This window comes from Nyctibius grandis, chromosome 2, assembly GCF_013368605.1.
Source record: "Nyctibius grandis isolate bNycGra1 chromosome 2, bNycGra1.pri, whole genome shotgun sequence".
Taxonomy (NCBI): Eukaryota; Metazoa; Chordata; class Aves; order Nyctibiiformes; family Nyctibiidae; genus Nyctibius; species Nyctibius grandis.
The window spans coordinates 5724226-5747096 of record NC_090659.1 but is presented as its reverse complement, the minus strand read 5'-3'; the positions used below and the strand labels follow the sequence as shown (position 1 = coordinate 5747096).

At 48.8% G+C, this 22871-nt stretch overlaps 1 protein-coding gene across 5 annotated transcripts in view; it reads right to left on the bottom strand.

Moving 5' to 3' along the window:
* BCL9 (BCL9 transcription coactivator) overlaps positions 1-22871 on the bottom strand; it is a 64743-nt gene that overhangs the window by 4155 nt on the left and 37717 nt on the right. For 3 of the 5 annotated variants that reach the window (XM_068395165.1, XM_068395167.1, XM_068395164.1), the window contains exons 2-7: positions 11527-11609; positions 7631-7937; positions 5760-6076; positions 4679-4868; positions 4100-4199; positions 1433-3662 (exon numbers count right to left, since the gene is read on the bottom strand). In XM_068395165.1, the coding sequence (XP_068251266.1) occupies positions 1433-3662; positions 4100-4199; positions 4679-4868; positions 5760-6076; positions 7631-7683 (2890 nt within the window). In that variant the 5' untranslated portion in view covers positions 7684-7937; positions 11527-11609. Of the gene's footprint in view, positions 1-1432; positions 3663-4099; positions 4200-4678; positions 4869-5759; positions 6077-7630; positions 7938-11526; positions 11610-11920; positions 12067-22871 lie in introns of those variants that run through there. The other 2 variants (XM_068395166.1, XM_068395169.1) reach the window with 2 other exon arrangements.

Below are 22871 nucleotides of genomic sequence, written 5' to 3'. Positions count from 1 at the left end.
CCTTCCCCTTTCTCTTTAGAAGGCATCAAACAAGCACAAAAGACACAGGCAGCACAACGAAAGCTGTAGCAGATATTATGCTGAGACATGCGAGCACGTTTCTGACAAGCTGCATCAGCAGCTACAAGTAAAACTCCCTCGTTTACGTTTCATTTCAGGTTTTATATCCACATATTTACTGCTTATTCCAGTTAAAGCAGCATTCTCTGCACCGATTAGCTTAACATCATGCTTTGCTCTCTCGAAACAAGAAATAACTGCACTTCCAATCCCCTTTGATCTCCACTGATGAATTTCACGCCACCCAGACCACACGTGAAGGAAAGATGCTAAAAGTTGTATTATCACTGAAAATTCACTGCACATTCCTCAGCCCCTCCCTTTTTGTGTTTGGAGAATACAAAAATCCTACAATGCTGAAACATTTATGCTTTGGAAGAGCTGCATGTAAAAGCATTTGCTAAGCACAACGTTAGGCACGGACTAAAGCATTCAATTCTGACTTGTAGCCAACTGGGCTCACGCTGGGCATGGCCCCAGCAGCTGTGGCTGACACTGATATCCAGGCTCCCTTCCCGAGCACACAGACCTGGCCAGCAACCCCTCCAGCAGCGCTAGAGGGCAACGTGGGCAAACCGCTCCTCTCCCAGCATCTCCCAGCGAGGAGACCTTCAGGGAGGCCCTGGGCAGCCTGGATGGAGCGACAAAAGTGCTTTCAGGGTGAGCTCTGAAGGGGTTTGGGAGCAGGAAGGAGAAGGCAGAGGTGTGCTGCCAACAGCCCACAGAGGTTTCAGGAGTAGATGGAGCAGTGCCAGCACCTGCACCCCAAGGTCCCAGGCACGGCACGGCTCCAGCATGCTACCAAATGCTACGTAATGGTGTTTAGCTCTCTCCAAAATGGTCAAAGCCTGAACAAATGTTAGCACACATCCCTGTCTGTGGTGGTAAACCTAGAAAGCACTAACCATACCTGCACCATACCTTGATACGTGACCAGCTAACTATGCTCAGCATGTCTTTGTAGTAGCCTTTTAATTCAAAGCTTTCAGCAGGATCTTCTCCACAAAGCTATGATCACCAGGACCTGTGGCAGCACAGCCAAAAACCCCTTTGAGGAGAGATTTCTCCCATCAACGCTACATCTTTTCACACCTCTTGACCCCACTCTTTCACTTTCAGGTCCTCTGAGCGACCAGCCCTCATCTTGACACATGGGAGGCATGGTGCAAATCCACAAATACAACAGGAGGAAGAAAAGCACTTGCACTCCATTCACGTAGCCATCCACGAGACCCTTGGCACAGCCTCCCTCCAACGGGCAAAGCACTGTCTACTTCTGCCGCCCTGCAAGAAACCTCCTCCCTGCTGCATGCCTCGGGGTAACCCGATGTGAACTGAAGAGCCAAGTCCGGCTAGCAGAGGTGGCACTCACCCGACTCCACGTTCCCCAGCATGGCTGGGGAAGACATGGTGAGAGATGCCTTGTGGTTCGGGGGAATCCCAGGGCTCTGCAAAGGAGGCTTTGGAGATGAAGTCCATCCGGGAGAAGGTGCGGGAAGAGACGGAGACTTGAGGTGGACAGGAGAAGCAGCAGCAGACCCCAAGACAGGGGGGGACTTAATGGAGGCAGCGGCAGCTGCAGCAGTGGGGCCCGCAAGCATTCCTGCCAGCTGGGAGGGCGTCTGAGGGGACTTGAGGTTCCCCGAGGGAGACCCCATCATGGGAGACTGGACCTGGCGCATTGTCGGGGACTTCAGAGGGTTGATTCCCGGCGAATGCACCTGACTGGCTGTGGAGATATCCAAGGGCTTGCGGCCCAGGCTGCGCTGCGCGGGGGGAGCAGTGTTGAGGCTATTAGGGTTACTGGTGGGATTGAGAGGTAGTGGCGGCATGTGGCTGAGCCGGTTGTTAGTCCTTTGGTCAGGCCCGATCTGTTCTCTGAGATTTCGGAGACCGACTCCTGGGCCCTGAGACATGGGAAGGAAAGGCCTGGGACCCATGCCGTACTCCTGCTGCGGGTGCTCCCCAAATGGCAGCGGCACCATTTTCTGCTGAGAGGAGAGCATCTCCGAGACGCTGGGGCGCAGTTTCATCATCTCTTCCGGCCCTACTCCTGCCTCCCTCAGCTTCTGAGGGACCAGGGGTGGGTTGGAGCCCATGCTGACATTCATGCCCATGTCCCCCTTCATGCTGCCGGGGCCCATCCCGAACTCCAGCTCCCTGCTAGAGCCCATTTGTGCGGGTATTCCTTTCGGGAAGTCCCCCCTGGAGGGGCTCATCGGCCCTTCCACCGGCATGCGAGGGAAGATGGGGTTGTTCCCAGGCTCCATGTGCCTCTGGGAAGGCATCATTCTGTTTATCTCCATGCCGGGCCTGATGCCTTCCATGTTGAGGCCGGGAGGGAGGCCCATCTGTTTCTCAGCCAGCTGCTGCTGATAGAGCTCTTCAGGCAGGCCCTGCGGGTTGGGGAACCGCTCCCCTCGGCCAGGGCCGCTGAAGACACCCTGGCCAGGAGGGAAGTTACGGCCATCTGGGATTTTTGGCACGTCGTCTGGCCAACTAACTCCTGAAAGCCCTGGCCGGGAGGTGGGATTCGGGACACCGGGGCCCTCCATGTCAGGGTTCATCATTCCTGGAAAACCAGGCAGGCGCATCTGGCTCCCGGGCATGTTGGGATGAGGGGCCATGCCCCTGGGAGGCAGAGAGTGCGACATATTCATGCCTTCAGGGAAGGGCTCTGGACCCCCGGGTCCCCAGCCCTCCCCAGGGGTCATCTGGTAGGGAGGGGGAGGACCTCGGACCACCCCACGAGGCCCGTGCTGATGGACCATCATGTCCTGCAGGGAACACTGCTGCACAACGACCTGCTCTTGCTTTCTTCTCTTCTCCTCGTAAAACTCCTGCTGCAGCTTGAGCCAGGCCACCTGCTCAGGAGTCATGTGGTCCAGGTGGTCTGGGCCTATGGGTCCCGACTGGGCATTCATTGGTGGTGGCCCCATTTCATCGGGGGAAAAGGGCATGTCCCTGTGTCCTTGAGGGCCAAACGGAGCCCCTCCATCTGTCCGAGACCCTGACCCTTTGCCTAAACTTTGGGATTGAGCCATCATGGCCTGTATCGGCCCTTCAGGTTTCTTTTGGGGACCATCCAGCACCCCAGCGTTTGGGGGTGGCCCTCCACTTTGCCCTCCCGCAAACTCCTTCTCGTCAGGGAAGAGCATGCGCTGGATGTCTCTCAGGGTCTGCAACGAGCGCTCTCGATGCTCCAGCTGCTCCTGTGACAGTCCATCTGGATTCTCGCCCAAACTGGATGGGTCCCCACCAGACACCTGCTGGGGAGGACCTTTGGGGTCTGCAGTAGAGCTATTGCTACCTTGGGAAACTGGGCTAACTGCTCGATTGTTGGGTGTCGAACTCTGCCCAAATCCTTCTGTCTGCAACGGGGTAGAGTTCGCAGGGCTGCCCACAGACATCACTTTGCTTTCCACGCTGGGGCTGTCCTGATCTATGGGACATGGGGGACCAGTGGATTTGGATACCGGCGCTGACACGGGTGGAGTCGGCTGCATTTTGGTGTTCTGGGGAGGGTTCTGGTCCTGGGCAGCAGGGGGCTGGGGCTGCGGCAGGGGCTTGGGTTCAGTCCGAAGTGCAGTGATCTGGGGGTTCTGCAAGAGAAAGCCACATGCTGTCACTCGCTCTTCTTACAGCCGTGCCACGTAAGCAGCGGTGCAAACGAAATGTCCCATCTCAACCCCACCGGCCCGCACTTGCAAGGAAGGGGAGCCTTCATGCAGCTATTACAGAACAGCATCTTAGCCATGCAGAAACCTATTTTGCTCAAGCATTACAGCAGGGACCCCTTGCTTCTGTGCCAGCTTTGCATGAGCAATGGGTCAGAAATATACTACCCAAATACTGCAAGACTCAAGCTCTTCTTTGGATGATCCAAGACATTTATTTGCAGAAGGTTAGAACAACAACTGTCTCCCTCTTTTCTACCCTAAAACTTATTTCAGAGTCTAAATAATCATCCACCTTTCTGAATCACACACACAAGCACATTTACCATTTCCCTTCCCACCCACATGCAGGTATTCCCTACCAAGGGTACAGTGTTTCGTTCTGCCTTGCTGTTTGAGATGTTCTGGATATGAAAGGACACAATGGTTTCCACCTGTCCCTTCAGCACAGCTTCTGCAGCCCTGCAAAGACAGACAGACAGATGCACATATCCAGTTGAAGCTAAGAATCCATTTTTCTTAACTGCCCTCCCTTCTATCCTTCAGCTGGCAGAAAGGAAAAAGACTTAACCACACATTTCACTCTAGATGAGTAGCAAAAGAAAAATGCTTACATCTACAAACTCATCAGCACTTGGGGTTCATGTCTCAGTTTAAGCCATCCTGGCTGCTACTCACTGCATGGATTGCAAAACAATATCTACCAGCATTTGCCAAAAAAACCCACAACACCCACATCTCAGAGGAACAAATAATCACTTCTCAGAGGGCAAGAGGTAGTGACGTTCTCCACTCCAGCCCCTTCACCATCCCCAAAACAAGCAATGACTTTTTGCTACAAGAATGCACTTGATGGAGAAAGTGCACTTGAGAATCTCTTAAAAAGGGAGCACAAGTGTAAGCCCCGCTCCCCGAAGACATTCAAGCCTCTACCTACTTACTTGTTGGCCATCTCAGTAGAAAAGACGTAAACCACTTTGGATGGAGTCTTCTGCCCACTTGCTGGCTCCAAAGTGGCAGTCAGGCCATGGGAAGGTGTGGAAGACCTTGGGGCTGAAGCATTTGAAGGAGTCATGGAGTGTGGTGTGTGCTGAGAATCCTGGGACTTCACATGATCAGCAGAATTGCAGTCTGGAAGGGGAGAAAGAGGAAAAGAGGGGAATCACTACCTTGGGAGCTCTTTGGAAACCATTCCTGCAAACTGATCAGCGCTTTTCCTCCTCTGAAATTTCCCACTTCTCTCTCAAGCACCACTAAAGGCAATTCTTCTATTACATCATGCATCTTCCCTCTAATGCACCACTGGGAGAAAGCTCATCTTGGCCCTTTCCAAGGCAAGTGGCAGTTCCCAGGGCTCATCCCTTTGAATTCTCTAATGGCCACACAGAGTAGCAGGAAAACTACACCCTAAAATGAACAAATATAAACATGTCTGCACCCAAGGAAAACACTGTGCAAAACTACTTTTTTTTTCCTTCAGCCACCTTAGCCAGGTGACCTAGGAAATGGACAGCAAAGGACAGATGGACAACTGTACATCTAGTCTGTTTTGCACTGCCTCACAGAGGCAATGTTGGAGCCAGGAACTCTCAATCCCAACTCTCCGGCTTGTGTTACCAGTCAGGGTGCTACAGGTTATGTATCTGTGTTGACAAAACAGGCTCGCATATTGTTCAAAACCCCAGTTACACCAGAGCAGTTCCTGAAAGGCCAAAGGCCAGAAGGAAACCAACAGGTTGCATTTGTACTTGCAAATCCTCTGGGGGAGTTTCAGAGTTACAAAGGAACTTTCCCACCACAGTCAGGTCTGCACTTTAACTGAGCGTGAACAGGACATTTCCCGATGCCAGCTACGACAACCTCTCCTCTTTGCCTGCTCTCAAGACCTTTAGACTTCGCTGGCTGGAACCTACAGAACTCCAGACAAATAAATGTTTCGCTAACACTTGCATAGCGATTCTCCATCTCACAGAGGACTCAGACTAATAGTCTGCGCTTGCACACGAATCCTAGCAAACGTACCTTTGATTTCAGGGTCGTCATTAGGAGTCCCAGCTTCCCTCTGTTCAAAGGAGTCTGCCGAAATGCTCCTCTCTCTCTTCCCCTTCCCCTTGGCACCATTTCCAGCCCCATTCTTCAGCCCCATGCTCCCACCTGGGCCAGGGAGCACTTTGGGGGGGTGACCTCCACTTTTGGGGTCACAGGGAGAGGGCTGGGATTGGCTGGTGGAGCCCCCTTGTTTGCCCTGGTTGGAAAATTTGGAATCCAGCTGGGGGTTGCCAGATGGGGACATCACTGTAGGGGGACGGACCATCACCTCCTGCTTTGATTTGGGGCTACTGGGGACAGAGTAAAAAAAAAAAGGAAAAGAAAAAAAAAGTGACAAATCACACCATTGATTCATTCAACCCTGTAGGAACAGACTACAGAGAAGCAGAAACAACCACTGCCACCTTTGCATGCTAAGGCAATTGCTGATAAATAAAAAATGCCTGCAAGCTTGGAGTCATGCAGGTGCTTTTTTGAACATGCCCTGAAAGGGTTATGATCCAAGATGGGATCTCATTGCTCAAGAAGGTACCAGGGCAAGCTACAGAGCTGCCAGATCCCAGGAACTGCTGTCACATGAGGACCTACCTCTGCGGCTTCTGTCAATAAAGACAACGGTTTCTATGTGCACAGAGAAGCGCCTCACACCAAGACCAGCTCAGAGTAAACAAACAAGGCACAATAAAGTTCACCTCAACCACTTTCCTGGACCCCAACTACACACTGCAGCTCTGGTCAGAGCAGACCCCCCCCCCTCCCCTTGCACCTCCCTATCCAGTTCTACAGGGAGCACAAGGAAAACCCAGCATTACTGCAGCATTCATCATACATTGGGGCGAGGTGCCAGGAAAACACAAACCTCTGACCGTGAAAACAATTAAACCAGCTACAACCTGCCTCTGAATAAGGAAAGAGAAGGATACCATCTCCCTGCACCCTCCTGCAAAATGGGGCAGATGAAGCTGCTTTAATTTGCCAAAGGAGGTTCAGTCTTTCCTTCCCTCTTCCGTTCAGCAAATTGTATCCTAAAAATATTTTGCTCCTCTGGGTTTTACAGACATATTAGCCACCCTTTCCTCCTCACCCGCCGGTCTCTCCATTGCTATGGGATCTTCTGCATTGGGTTTTCCCATCATCACTACAGTGCTTGCTAGCATCCTCCCTGTGGGACTGGCATAAGCTGTTTCCTCCTTTGGACAAACACCTGACTCGGTGGCACTCCCTCTGAATTACTCTTTAGCTCCAGATGACGTCTAGAAGTAAATAATCAAACTCAAGAATGCTGTCAATCTTGTAAGTCCCTGGACACTGCTTCGCTTCCGTATTTTTCCCCTTCCAAATCAGCAGAGGAGAGATGCTGACCTGCTGCACCGGCCCGTGAATGATGCAGAGGATCTCAGCGCACAGCTGAGCAGTTCTTTAGACTGTTCAGGCCAATAATAGGGAAGAAGCGTTTTGTGTGAAAGTACAGAGACCTTCTGCTGCCCAACTACCCCTCGGGGAAGCAGATAATTAGAAGAGGGGGAAATAAAAAAAAAACACCAGACAGAAACAGCATGTTTGCTCTCCTACAGCCTATCCAGACACCTGAAGGGAGGGAGGGGGGCATGAAGCACGGAGAATCTGCACCTCATGGGTTTAGAGCTCTCAGCTCGTCCTGAGCCTAGCAAACGTGGAGGCTCGTCAGCACCGTGCAGCCAGCGCTCAGGTACTCAGCGGGTCCCATGGGAGCACAAAGGAGGACCAGTAAGTCACATGCACCAGTCCTTGGCTAATCCTGCAGCAGGGCAAGAACAGCATCACGCACCAACCCAGAGCAGCTGACTGCAGGCTCTTTTCCTTACCTCTGTGTGTTGCCTGACGGGGAGTTCCTCACTTTGGGGTTACTGGAATGCATTGACAGAAATCCTGAGCTCACAGTCTCACACGCACGCGGATGGGCTCTCGTCAAGTTCCTCTGGGGAGTGTGCCGCCAGAGGCAGCGTTGAAGCACTTTCTGCCACCCGCTTCTCTCAGTGCTGGCTGTCTGCTTGCCTTTTTTCTCTTTGCTCTTCTCTGGTTGTGCACTGGGCGCTTCCCTCCTGCAGCACCAGCATTCTCTAGACGCGTGCCTCCTGCTGCCCAGGGGAAGTCTCGCATCTCCAGGGCACACTGTTAAAACCACCCCACAAGAAAAGAACAGAAAAACAGTGAGGAATTTTCCAAGCAGTTGTATCTGGTGTGAAACAGTAGATGGCAATTCTTCCCCCATTACTGAGAAGACACAGGAGAAGAGCTTTTAGATGGCTCATTAGGAATAGTGTAGCCAGCCGGTCTAGGGAAGTGATCGTCCCTTTGTACTCGGCACTGGTGGCGCCACACCGTGAATCCTGTGTCCAGTTCTGGGCCCTGCACTTCAAGAAAGATGTTGAGGTGTTGGAGCGAGTCCAGAGGAGGGCGACCAAGCTGGTGAAGGGTCTGGAGGGTCTGACCTCCGAGGAACGGCTGAGGGAGCTGGGGTTGTTTAGCCTGGAGAAGAGGAGGCTCAGAGGAGACCTTATTGCAGTCTACAACTACCTGAAGGGAGGTTGTAGTGAAGTGGGAGTGGGCCTCTTCTCCTGGGCAACTAGCGATAGGACAAGAGGACACAGCCTCAAGCTTCTCCAGGGGAGGTTCAGGTTGGACATTAGGAAGAATTTCTTTTCAGAAAGGGTCATTAGCCATTGGAATGGGCTGCCCAGGGAGGTGGTGGAGTCATGATCTCTGGAGGGGTTTAAGAAAAGCCTGGACATGGCACTTAGTGCCATGGTCTAGTTGACAGGGTGGTGTCAGGGCAACGGTTGGACTCGATGATCCCAGAGGGCTCTTCCAACCTGGTTGATTCTGTGATTCTGTGATTACAGCTGTGTATTTCAAACCAGAGGCAGCCCTGGCTGGCCCTTCAGTTTACAGGCAGCGAGGCCATCTTCCCTTCATCCAAAGCAAATCACTCTGGAGTCAACAAAACCGGGAAGCGCCTCATATCTGGACACTTTGATTCCGCATCTGTGCTCAGCTTGAAGACACCTCGCAGCAAGTCAGTAGGAAGCCATAATTACAAATCCCCAACATGACTTAGCTATCCAGAATTCCCCCATGAATGGCCGTAATCTGATATTTCTTAAGAACATAAACTCTGCTCAAATCTTTTCTGTCTCCTTGGTCCAATACAACTAGACATATGTTCAATGATGTGTGCTAAGGGCTGCACAAAGGGAGGAAAATAAAATAAAATGCCTTCCTAACCACCTGTAAGCAACCAGCTATGCTGTGATTGCTCAGAAAATACCAGAGGTTAGTCACTCATTAGATCTATTAGAAATGCCAAACGATCACTAGAGAACTACCCTTCTAAATTTGCTCAGTAACACTATACAGACTGTGGAGACTTAAAAAAAAAAACCACACTAAAAAAAAAAACCCCAAAATAAGCACTTTTTCAGCTTCTTTCTAAGAATCAATATGCATAAAGCAGGCAATAAGGCCCATAAAACTCTTTCTGGAGGAGGAAACTATTGAACATTACTGTTTACGTCCTTTGGGCTAAATTATTTTGGAACAAATTTCTGTCTTGTTTACGTTTCAACAAAATCTCTCCTGTTCATCTCACCTACTCAGATGCAAATCCACTTAATTTAGAATCTAACCAAGATTTATTGTTAATGTATTAAGCATTGCTAGTTAAATATTATTCAAATGTAAATATTCCCGGTATTCCTTCTCAGCACCAAAGCAGCAGTTTCCTCCTGTGTGTATCAAATGAAACAAAATAAATCTCACCAGACTGGGAGTGTCTTGCAGTTTATGAAGAAACTACTACTGAAATTGCATTTAGAAAACAAAGATTGGTTTGCTTACATGCTGACACCATGGATTAAGATACAGGGGCACTATATGACCACCTCTGGCCAAAGAGAGTTATCAATAACTTGGAGTATTGAGCACCATGGTTTTCCAGTTCCCCAAATTTATCTTCTTGTGAGGTGCCACTACACTTTTTAGTGACTTTGCACTTTAACACGATAGTGCTCCACACTGCAGTTGTTCCATGAAGCTCTGCATAATCTCCAAAAATTCTCCTCTCTACCACATGCCTCCTTCATGGGCCAAAGAAATCATTCTGCTCCCTGTTCTCACCTCCACTGTGCTGCACAAATCCATTAATGTGGGGAAGGTTTGTGCAATAAAGGTCTCATTTTTAATGACTCCTATTGGGCACAATCAGATGAACTCCAGTCTGAGCCACACACTCCCCAGATCCACATGCCTCTCTGGGGCTGTCAGCTGGTTATCCCACTGATGTTGAGAACGACATTGGAGTTACTCTATTACTATTACTACTAGTATCATGCTGTAATTGGAGCCAGTGCTATACAGATACATTAAAGACAAGAACATCTTCACAAGTATCTAAACTGTGCCATCTTTGCATGCAAATTTGGCTCCTATGTCTGTTTTGACAACAAAACCATAACACCAACAGCGCCCAATTCCACTTTTCAACAGATTTATGCATCTGAGGAGTCAGTGGAACTCAGTGATACTTTGGGGTCCTCACTTAAGGTGAAGGTATAACTGAAAATAGAGTGAATTTCAGGTAAAAAAGAAAAAACGAGCAGCAGCATTAAAGTGAGTGGAGCTCAATGCTAAAAGCAGGATGTAGGTGCCTGTGTGATGAACTTAAGTATTCTAGTCGTTTCATCCTCTGCTTTCCCGCTTTTGATATTTATGCATCATGTTACCTCTTATCATAAGATGAGAATTTTCTCAGACTCCCAGTCTCGCACAGTGCAATGAGAAAACGTGAAAAACAGAATCAGGATCACACTGGCTGCACAATATTTCTGACATCACCAAACTTTCAAGTACTTCACAGGGGGAAAAAAACCTTCCAATATTTTAACCCCCCTTTTTTATTATCCTATATACAGGTATCTTCCATCTATTAGAACTGATGCACACGGCAAGGGAACCGTATTTTCCAATTTCAGTTTAAATTTCTTCTCATCAGAGAGCGCTATAAAGGACACATCAATATATTCACTGGTGGGACAACAGCAACTCAACTCCCTCCGCTTCTCATTTCTGCACACTGGGAATGTACCATCTTTTATACTGTGAAATGGAATGCCTCATGATTTTTCTAAATGCACTTCTAACATATGTATGCCTGGGAACCTAGGATTCAATAATGGAAAAGCTCTCGAGAAATGTATTTTTGCAGCTGGAGTCTGCCTGCCATAGCAAAGCTGTTATCATTGCTCTAAATTTAGAGGTAGGGTCACTGAATGGGAATGGTCAAGCCACTTTTCAAGACATTTTGGCAAGCTACATCCAAGGCTGTATTTTCAGGATTGCTTTAAGGTATGCCAGACAACGGCTACAGGGAAAAGGGATGGTTCAAAGGGCTACTCATTCTCACCATCTCTCTCCTGACCAGATCAGGGAAAGACGTGAATGGGAACTAACCCAAGGGAAACAGCAGAAGTCTCTATTCAGCTGGATTAGTCCCCCAATCTGGTTGATCATGTAACCACATCAGTGCCACTGCAAGCACAAAGGAGGAGGTGAGAACAGGTGAAAAGTAGCCTCACCCCACTTGCTTGCAGCTTACAATTTGGATGGCTTAAAATGACTTCAAACCTCAATTGCAGAGACAAAAGAGATGGACCCTTATTTGTGGAGATATGAGAGGTCCTCGCCTTTCCAACAAGTAGCTTACCAAGACCCCTGGTGTCACGACACAGCAGTACTCATTGTGGAGGCCATGAGTTGCGAACCACTCGTCTCACAAGAAAAGATCACCTGGAAAAAGAAGAGAGGGGAAGAGTTTCACCAACAAGAATGCACAGCCAAGCTGTGCATCACAGAATCACAGAATCAACCAGGTTGGAAGAGCCCTCTGGGATCATCGAGTCCAACCGTTGCCCTGACACCACCACGTCAACTAGGCCAGGCTTTTCTTAAACACCTCCAGGGATGGTGACTCCACCACCTCCCTGGGCAGCCCATTCCAATGTCTAATAACCCTTTCTGAAAATAAATTCTTCCTAATGTCCAACCTGAACCTCCCCTCCCACACATCCAGCCACAGAAGCAGAGGAATCAAAACTCACCCTGAACCACTGGTAAGGGGAAGCCTCTGCTCAGACTGGCAAGATTTGTCAGCACTGAAAAAGCCACCATCAGACTGGAAGAGTCTAAGATGCGTGCTGCACATGGAGGGGAAATAGGTCAGACCTGCTTTAGCACTCCCACATTTGAGCTAGCTGGATTCCCATGAGCTCATCTGGGCTTAGAGAAGCTGGCACAAAGCTCGGACGTGTAACCTCCCCTTTTCTGCATCCATCTCTCTTCAAAGCCTCACCTTCCCCTCACTATGAGCCCAGCAACTTCTGCCAAACCCCTGTGCTTCGTATCTACAACCTCCTCCACAGCCAGACAACGTATAAATAAAAACATCAAGCATCAGGGAAAGCCAGGCAATCGCTCAGTCACATCTAGGGGAAAACCAGGCAGGTTTTAGAAGGAAGAAGCACTGTCTACTGTTCTGGCAGCTCCTGTTTCACATCACTGTGCTACACTACAGGGAGAAGGGAATCCAACTGCAAATCTTCCCCAGTAAGACACAGTGCAAATTTGCTCAAGATAGAGGGGTTAGCCCCACCTTGCACTATGGTTATTTCCTATAAGGCCAAACGAGTTCACGGCCCAAGAACCAGCCACACTTTCAGTAATGGAGACAACCCAGCATCAATTAATGTTCACTCACATGTTAAAGCAAGTTTAAGTGCCTGAAAGTTCCGTAACACAAGGAAACACGGACTCTTAGGCATGGCTCAATGGTAAATTTGAGGTCAGTAAAGAAAGACAGAGCAGCTATCATCTGCCAGCTTCTCCCTCACCCACTGTGAAAACTGGAGATGCTACAAGAACAGCATGAACCAGGCAACATTCACCCTGTCAGGGCCAGCGTGGTCTCTCGGAGCACTCTCAGCTCTTTACACAGCACGGACAGCCTCGCAGTTAAAGTACAGCTGCAAACTGGAACCACTACCAGAGGTTTTCTGTGTAATCCCAGCGCATTCTGCTGACCAGATCTCCCCACAGGAACGCAGGAGCTGTTGCGAGGCTCAATTAGTTATGCATTGTGAAACCCTGTGCATATTCTCTTCCCTCCAACATTCTCCGACTATTATCTGCTGCAGCTTCACCTTAGTAATGTAGCAACGCGCTGCCGTGTAATCCGCTTCACAAAACCAAACTACAAAGCTAGTCCCAAACAATGCAGCTACATTCTCCACCCAGTCCAGCCAAATCAAACAATGAAATCATCAACGTGATAGACCATCCTTATCTGGCCAAGTCACACCTGCAGACAGAAGCTGAAACAAACACCTATCGCAACAAGCTGCTTCATCCAGTAAAACCTACCACAGCAGCACAATCATCCCTGAATCCAATTACCCAGTTAAATCTCCTCTCCCCTTTCCCCCACCCCACCCAACGAAACAATACAGGCTAAGCCATGCCAGTGCCAGTACTGACACACCTCTGTCAAAGCAGTGACAGAAATCACCTTTTCCCTTGAAAGGGAAAACCTGTGAACACCAGCACGCTTCAGGATGGAGAGAATCTGTCACAGCAAACGGTCAGGGCTCTATCGCTTGAAACGTTCAAGTCCAACTGGGCGAAGCACCAGAGCAGGGCAGCCTTACAGACCGTAGCTCAGGACTGCAAGAGGGACACAACTACCTGAAGGGAGGTTGTAGTGAAGTGGGAGTCGGCCTCTTCTCCCGAGCAACTAGTGATAGGACAAGAGGACACAGCCTCAAGCTTCGCCAGGGGAGGTTCAGGTTGGACATTAGGAAGAATTTCTTTTCAGAAAGGGTCATTAGACATTGGAAGGGGCTGTCCATGGAGGTGGTGGAGTCACCATCTCTGGATGTGTTTAAAAAAAGACTGGACATGGCACTTAGTGCCATGGTCTAGTTGACAGGGTGGTGTCAGGGCAACGGTTGGACTCGATGATCCCAGAGGTCTCTTCCAACCTGGTTGATTCTCTGATTCTGTGATCAGACATGGTCCATCTTTAAGGCTACCCAGGCAGTTATTGCCACGTAATTCCATCCCCTAGTTTACCATCTCTGCTGCTCACCTGCGTGGCCTTAGCCCACAAGACAGCTTGCTTCACAGCGAATTTAGGAGCAAAAGGGTGAGAGCACGTACAGAAGCAGCTACCACAGAGTGACTAACAAGACACAAATGCACACAGAATCACAGAATCAGCCAGGTTGGAAGAGACCTCTGGGATCATCAAGTCCAACCATTGCCCTGACACCACCTGACATCTTAGCTTATCTTTTGGTAACTTATTCATGAAGTATCTCTGTACTTCTGTGAACTAGCCACTATATTATTGTACTGCAAACAGAAGGAGAAAAACATCCAAACTAGCTTATTCCTCCTTTATTCCCTTAAACTGCAGAAGCTTGAAGTGGTCAGGTACTTGGAGGTGTAAGTGGTCAGGTACTTGGAGGTGTAAGTGGTCAGGTACTTGGAGGGTGTACAGCATTATGGCTGCTTCAGCAGGAAGAGCTGCAGTTAGCACTGATCCACTTCAGTCTTTTCTCCCTCTTTGAGAAGAATGGGGAGAGATGAAATAAAGGCACACCAAGGAGATAAAAGTATCAAACTTGCAGCCTTACTGTGACACAAAGCATTAAAGGCAAGAAACCTCTTTCTCCGTGTACGAGAAAGAGCACGTTTCTTTTCTCCCCGCGGCCTTTCTGAGACTGTCAGCCTGTGCTGGACTGAGGGTGGCGAGAGCCCAAAATCAGCACAGAAAAAAAAGAAGAGGCTAGAGACCTGCTGCTACAGAAAACAAATGATGACTGAACACAAGCTGAGCCAGCACCCTGAATTGTAGCTCTAGTAGTGGAGGGGGAGAGAAAGGGGGGAGAGAGAGAGAGGAGTAAGAGACTGCTCTGGGAAGAGCAGTGGCTTCAGGAGGGACCAAGAAGAGGAGCACCAGTAGCAGGAGCTGTTTGAGCAACCACTCATCCTGACAGCCACCAGGAAGGAAAGCCTTGCATGTGCATCCACCAGTGGACTCCCCGTGCGACCGGAGAGGTGGGGTAAGGCAATGAATCAGCCCACGCACTCCAGTGCAGTTTTACTGGGAAGGGCACGTCTTATTTCTCCGACCCTCATTCAACCACGTAAGAGGAAGAACAGCTGCGCTGACAAAGGTGACTCCACTACACCCAAGACACTCCAAGAGCTACCACCGTTTTTCACCACGTGCTGCACTTACCAGTTTTGTTAAGCATTTGCTTGTTTTGGACACTTGCAGTTGACACTTGCATTACTTTTTAATAAGCCACTGTTTAATGAAGTGCTTGATTACACACCTCATTGATAAAGAGTGCAACTGGGAAACGAGGACGCAGGAAGTGTTACTCAATGCTTTTATTGAACTGTCAGACTCCCTTAAGATCATACAAAAGTAAAAGCAAATAGATAAATTGACATGAGTATTCTACACTACACCCATCTCCCCATGACACTTGAGGATGGGGGTGCAGGACACTCTTCAATTCCTTGAACCAGTCCCAATTTTTAGATATGGCCCCTACCAAGGGCTTTTACCTGCACCTTTTTAAGACATTGGAATGAGCTGCCCAGGGACGTGGTGGAGTCACCATCTCTGGATGTGTTTAAGAAAAGACTGGACATGGCACTTAGTGCCATGGTCTAGTTGACATGGTGGTGTCAGGGCAACGGTTGGACTCGATGATCCCTGAGGGCTCTTCCAACCTGGTTGATTCTGTGATTCTGTGACCTTTAAGTCTGCCCCTACCTCTTAGCAAAAGCTGTCCTCCTCATCCTTTCCCATGAATGCATGAAGCATGTGCTTGCAATACAACTAGTATTGGACCCATCAGCATTCACACAGGTTTGTCGAAAATGCCACCTTACCTTCTGTACCCCAAGCGTGTGCTGGACCCAGGAAAGCAACCTCAACCAGCCTAAGTCTGCCCAGCTCTATCCCTTCCAGCCATCGCTAGCACTTGTGACCCAGCTGAAAACTAAGTCTAGATAAGATGTGATTAATTTTCAGGAGACAAGCTTCCTGTTTCAGCAAACCAGGTGGCCACATGCTCACTGGCGTTGGCCCAAAGGAGGCAGCGGTGACTGATGGCACAGGCATGTATAGGCTTAAGCTGGTTGTTCAAATACACTCGCATCCTTCTCCTGCCAGGTCCCTCTGCCCTTTTGCTTAAACAAGGGCAGAAAATACATCAGGTACCTAAAGAACTGCTGGGGTTAAAGACACTGTATCAAGACTCATATCATCAGGACACAATACAACTTTGCTTGTCCAAGCAAGTCATCAGTAGATGGCCTGACTACCTATTGTCCTGGCTCTTTCCACAGCAGGGTTTGCAGACCTCATCCTTCAGTCAAACCACACTGCTATCACACAGGAGACTTTCAGCTGGTTTGCTCATGTGCTCCATCTGCAAGAAGGGCAGTGGCCACTTGCACCAGGGGCACCTCATATGCTACATGCACCATACCCTAACCAAAACAGCTGCTGATTTGGGGCAAATACCACGCTCTGGCGTTCCGTAGTAACTCACAAATCCCATTTACTTATAAATCATTTTCCCAACATCAAGAACTAACTTGTTAATACTAAGCTGATTAGATAGCAACTCGCAGCCAGTCACTGACTTCTAGACGGTTCTAACTTATCCTGAAACAGGATGGACTTTTCTACGTTTCTGTCTTGGCAATAAAAACGATGGCATACGCAAAGTCCTCACAGTTTCCCAAAGCCAAGAATTCCTCCTTAGGCATGTCACAAATCACTGCTAATCCCAAGTCTGCACAGCATTACCTCTTTGCTCATAGCCTTGTACCAGAAGTGACTCTCGATCAAAAGAAGAATCAAGAACTTGTCACCTAAACTCATTTTGCTCTATGAATGTGGGGACTACACAATCTTCACCAGGCAGTGTTACATCCTCCACGGAGAAAATAACTCCTCTTGTACACATGGTGTGTATGCACCTCTCTGTTAGCCTCTAAAACACGGGCAGGTTGAAGCACAGAGAAAGGGGCTGAGCAAAGACAGGATCTTTTAAAATGAACACCTTGATGACCACCTACAAGCATATTGACATGGAAAGAGCATGCAAGACTCTATGCCATACAAGGAAAAGAAGTTTCTTTGAGTAGCTTAGATTAATGTAAGAATTTAGGACCACAGGATAAACCTCCCAGAGACTAAAAGAATATCCTTAATCACCCCCGTGCAAAGGCGGTATATGCCTGGTCATATGAACGTAGCTCCACTGAGCCTACCTGTGCCCGCCCCTCCACATATCTTGAGAAAGACAGTGCAGATACCCTTCCTCCCATGCTTCCCCCCATCTCCAGCTCCTATCACCACACAGATGGACATTTCCCAAAGAACCAGTCTCTCCTGAAGTCCATTCAAAACAGGGATGGCCACAGAAAGTCCAGCCTTTTGCTCTCCATCCTTAAAAAGTGCAGTCAAGACAGCAACTGATAAAGCACAAAACAAGCCCAAAGGCTCAGAGAATAAAGTGGTTTATGACATTTGGCAACGTGCGCTTGCAGCCCAGAAGGCCAACCATATCCTGGGCTGCATCAAAAGCAGCGTGGCCAGCAGGTCGAGGGAGGGGATTCTGCCCCTCTACTCTGCTCTCGTGAGACCCCACCTGGAGTACTGCATCCAGCTGTGGGGCCCCCAACATAAGAAGGACATGGACCTGTTGGAGCGAGTCCAGAGGAGGCCACGAAGATGATGAGAGGGCTGGAGCACCTCTGCTATGGAGACAGGCTGAGAGAGTTGGGGCTGTTCAGCCTGGAGAAGAGAAGGCTGCAGGGAGACCTTCTAGCAGCCTTCCAGTACCTGAAGGGGGCCTACAGGAAAGTGGGAGAGGGACTTTTTACAAGGGCAAGTAGTGATAGGACGAGGGGTTAATGGCTTTAAACTGAAAGAGGGCAGATTTAGATTAGATATTAGCAAGAAATTCTTTGCTGTGAGGGTGGTGAGACACTGGAACAGGTTGCCCAGAGAAGCTGTGGATGCCACCTCCCTGGAAGTGTTCAAGGCCAGGTTGGATGGGGCTTTGAGCAACCTGGTCTAGTGAAAGATGTCCCTGCCCATGGCAGGGGGGTTGGACTAGATGATCTTTAAGGTCCCTTCCAACCCAAACCATCCTATGGTTCTGATTCTATGACATTTCTTCTGTAATCATTCCCTGCTCTCAGACAATGGTATCTTGACCAACTACTGTCTTCCTTCCTCCTTCTGACAAGCACATGGATAACCAACAGTAGCCATGATGTAAAGGCTGTTTAAGTAATAATTCTTTTCAGGTATTTACAAAAATAATTTTTAAAATAGTCTTTTTCAACAGACACATTGTCCACTCCTCTCATAACCATCACTTTTAAGAGTTGTGAGTACCACTAACACTTTATTCAAAAAGACAATATGCCCATTAAACTTTATTTTCAGTGCATCTAACAACACTTCAGTGTGTAATTAATACGATGTCGATGAACAGCTGTCCTAGACAGTGTCTGATTTTGTACAAGTCTTTCCACAACTTCTTCCACCTTTAAGTCTGCCCCTACCTCTTAGCAGCCTCAAGCTTCGCCAGGGGAGGTTCAGGTTGGACATTAGGAAGAATTTCTTCTCAGAAAGGGTTATTAGCCATTGGAAGGGGCTGCCCAGGGAGGTGGTGGAGTCACCATCTCTGGAGGTGTTTAAGAAAAGACTGGACATGGCACTTAGTGCCATGGTCTAGTTGACAGGGTGGTGTCAGGGCAACAGCTGGACTCGATGATCCCAGAGGTCTCTTCCAACCTGGTTGATTCTGTGATTCCCCAAAGTAATGGAGGAGCTGACACTTAGACACTGGTGAGCAGATTCAAGGTGTACACAGCCAGACACTTGAGGCCTATCAATTTCCCAGCTGCTACTATGTAAAAAAAACTCGAAGGACTTGGTCCACCCAGTACTAGAACAACCTCTTGTCCGATTCTGACACAGTTCCAGAAATCAGTTTGGGAAAAAAGCCAAAAGAAAAACTCGAAAAAAAAAACCCCAAAGCCTAAGCTACAACTATCCACTTCTGCAGAGGATTGCTCTGCACGCTTCCCCTTGCTGGTCACACCGTTTCAGCTTCACCAGCACTAGCGGCATTTGGAGGTGCAGGTCAGCCAGACTGCTGCCAGGGCATCAGGCACGCTGTCACGTAACCCGGAGCGCGCCACGACGTCACGCTGACCTCAGCTCAGCCTCGGTGTGCTCCAGCGCAGCTGCCAACACCAGTTCAGCTCCACCTATGTTAGCAATGCTGGGAGCAGTCTATGTACATTAGGACTGGAGTTTTAAGCACTTGACGTGGTGCATCACTTACCTCAGCAGCAGCCTGTCTGCTCCAGAGTTCCTACTATTGTTAATACTCAAAGATCGAAAGTTCTAGCAATAAGGGATTTTCCAATAAGTGTTTAACAGTTTTTCCCTAATATATCACAGGCTTCTGCATCTTACTACACCATATTGTGTCCAGTTCTGGGCCCCTCAGTTCAAGAAGGACAGGGAACTGCTAGAGAGAGTCCAGCGCAGAGCCACGAAGATGATTAAGGGGGTGGAACATCTCCCTTATGAGGAGAGGCTGAGGGAGCTGGGTCTCTTTAGCTTGGAGAAGAGGAGACTGAGGGGTGACCTCATTAATGTTTATAAATATGTAAAGGGCAAGTGTCATGAGGATGGAGCCAGGCTCTTCTCAGTGACATCCCTTGACAGGACAAGGGGCAATGGGTGCAAGCTGGAACACAGGAGGTTCCACATAAATATGAGGAAAAACTTCTTTACGGTGAGGGTGACCGAACACTGGCACAGGCTGCCCAGAGAGGTTGTGGAGTCTCCTTCTCTGGAGACATTCAAAACCCGCCTGGACGCGTTCCTGTGTGATATGGTCTAGGCAATCCTGCTCCGGCAGGGGGATTGGACTAGATGATCTTTCGAGGTCCCTTCCAATCCCTGACATTCTGTGATTCTGTGATGTTAGCGTTAGCCCCAGCATCAGTCAGCGTTACATGCAGGAGTCCAGTGGATAAGGCTGGAACTTTCCGCGAGCTGCTTTCATAGCTTTGCCTTCCGTCAAAACTTTATCTGCTTTTCAGGAAGCAGGTACTGTGTTTGGAGCCAGAGGCAATCTCTTTTCCCTTATTTCTCTGTGTTTATTTTTTCTAAAATGTAAATAGGGACATCAGCATCAACAACCATAGGCAAAAGACACTTGTATCAAGCTTGCCAGCAGCACATTCTTCAGAAACTAATCTGTGTAAGGGGAAGGAGATGGAAGTAATGGATGGGAAGACAAAATTGCGGAGACACCGATTTGTTCTTCAACCTGTAGTAACACCACACTGTTTCAGCAGAAGGCTTGGGAGAAATAAACCACCTATCAGTTCAGCATGGAAAAAAACAAGCACTTTTACTTTTGATTCCAGCATCCCTTCACTAGGCTTCCCGAATGAAAGATAAGAAAGAGTCCTCAGGCGTAACTCCTCAGGCTGCAACCTTGTCAGTTTTCATGAGCTAAGTGGGGCTGGGATGGGTCAGTACAGGCAAGACCTCCTCCGAGGAAAACCCAGTGCTGCAGCAAGCAGTAACTCCCCAGCATGCTGCAAGGGGACACCACATATGATGGCTGTCAGGATTGCTGGGGGCCACCCACACACCTTCCTTCATGTTAACCTTCACCTTAACAGGTATCTGGTCTCTCTCTCATCCCAAATGAGCAGTTTTTCAAGGCTCCCCCAAGCATCGCTACCTTCCAGCACTGCCCACGAGACCAGTTTTCATTCAGGACTGTCACCACCAGCTATCCCTCTGCTCTTCTGCCCTACACAAGCCCTCCTGCTGTTTTATAACACCAGCCACTCAGAACACCTACCACAGAGTAGGCATTTCCACAGGGGCAGAGCTGAAGAATTACTATATCCCACGCAGCTTAGTGCTGGGTAAGGTGTGTGTCAAGGGCTACGTGGTCCTGGTACACTGAACTTCTCATTCCTTTGCTTTTAGACCCACATTAGGCATGTTAGATGTAGGACAACCTTTAGAAACACAGCACAGTGCTTCCATATCCTATACTGGTTTCCTGGTTGTTCAGTGTAAGATCTTCAATAGAGCAATGACTCCGAGGAGTAAGGCACTTCAAAGAACTCCAGCAAGCAAAGACTGCATGTACACAGCACTCCACGATGCTACATGAGTATATCAAAGCTGCTGGGATGAAAAACTGACATTTGATAAATAACATGAGGTCACCTAAAAGATCTCAACACACTGCATGTAAAAGTGTTCTTTTGACAAGAAATTAAGCAATTGTATAATCAGGTCTATTATCAAACCTCCTGCTTTGACATGATCCTATAAAAGTATGAAAAGCATGCAACTCCAATTGCTGCGGGATCCTCCCTCACTCAACACAAGATGTACGTGTTTAATATTCTTCTAGTTAGCCACGCACGTACAGCAGAGCCGAACGTACTTCAAAGTAGTTACTGTACTGTATAAACAGCGCTACTTTCAAAGACTCATAACTGTCAAATCAAAGCTAGCTTTCACGAGAACATTCAGAAGCGTTTCTGCTGGATGGTGGCTATTTGCCTGACAGTTTCAACTTTCTCTCCCCAACCACAAGAAGGTTAAAAATTTTTATATATATGTATTTTTTTTTTAAGAGACAGAAGAAAGCGTTTTCTTGGTAACAAGCTGTCACGCCATTTTGGCCTGAAGTTCACAGAATCACAGAATCAACCAGGTTGGAAGAGACCTCTGGGATCATCGAGTCCAACCATTGCCCTGACACCACCATGTCAACTAGACCATGGCACTAAGTGCCATGTCCAGGCTTTTCTTAAACACCTCCAGAGATGGTGACTCCACCACCTCCCTGGGCAGCCCCTTCCAATGTCTAATAACCCTTTCTGAAAAGAAATTCTTCCTAATGTCCAACCTGAACCTCCCCTGGGGAAGCTTGAGGCTGTGTCCTCTTGTCCTATCGCTAGTTGCCCGGGAGAAGAGGCCGACTCCCACTTCACTACAACCTCCCTTCAGGTAGTTGGACTGCAATAAGGCCACCTCTGAGCCTCCTCTTCTCCAGGCTAAACAACCCCAGCTCCCTCAGCCGTTCCTCGTAGCTCAGACCCTCCAGACCCTTCACCAGCTTGGTCGCCCTCCTCTGGACTCGCTCCAACACCTCAACATCTTTCTTGAAGTGCGGGGCCCACAACTGGACACAGGATTCAAGGTGCGGCCTCACCAGTGCCGAGTACAGAGGGACGATCACTTCCCTAGACCGGCTGGCTACACTGTTCCTAATAGAGGCCAGGATGCCATTGGCCTTCTTGGCCACCTGGGCACACTGCTGGCTCATGTTTAGCCGCCTGTCGATCAGCACCCCCAGGTCTCTTTCCGCCGGGCCGCTCTCTAACCCCTCTTCCCCCAGCCTGTAGCGCTGCAGGGGGTTGTTGTGGCCCAAGTGTAAGACCCGGCACTTGTTCTTGTTGAACCTCATGCCGTTGGTCTCGGCCCATCTATCCAACCTGTCCAGATCCCTCTCTAGGGCCTTCCTACCCTCCAGCAGAGTTCTTTACTCCCTTCTCATAGATACATACAAAATGTGTTGGGAAACTTCAGTTCCACTGGCAAAAGTTCCAAGAAGAGTTTCTCCATACATAAGACTGCCTAAACTCCCCATGGTAACAGCTCTCACTGTAGAAGCTGTGGCTGCTCACCTCGACAGGCTACAGCTTTGTTTTCTATTACACTGTAAATACATTTCTAATAAATCCTCCAACAAACCCAGATTGGTACGTAGATAAAATACTGCCACTGCACAGGCAGCGGAACAGTGATATCGAGACACCTGAAGAAGTCAGTTTAGGAAAATGCAGAAAGCACAGCTCTGAGCAACCTGAAAAAGGGTCTACTGCTTGATCTTA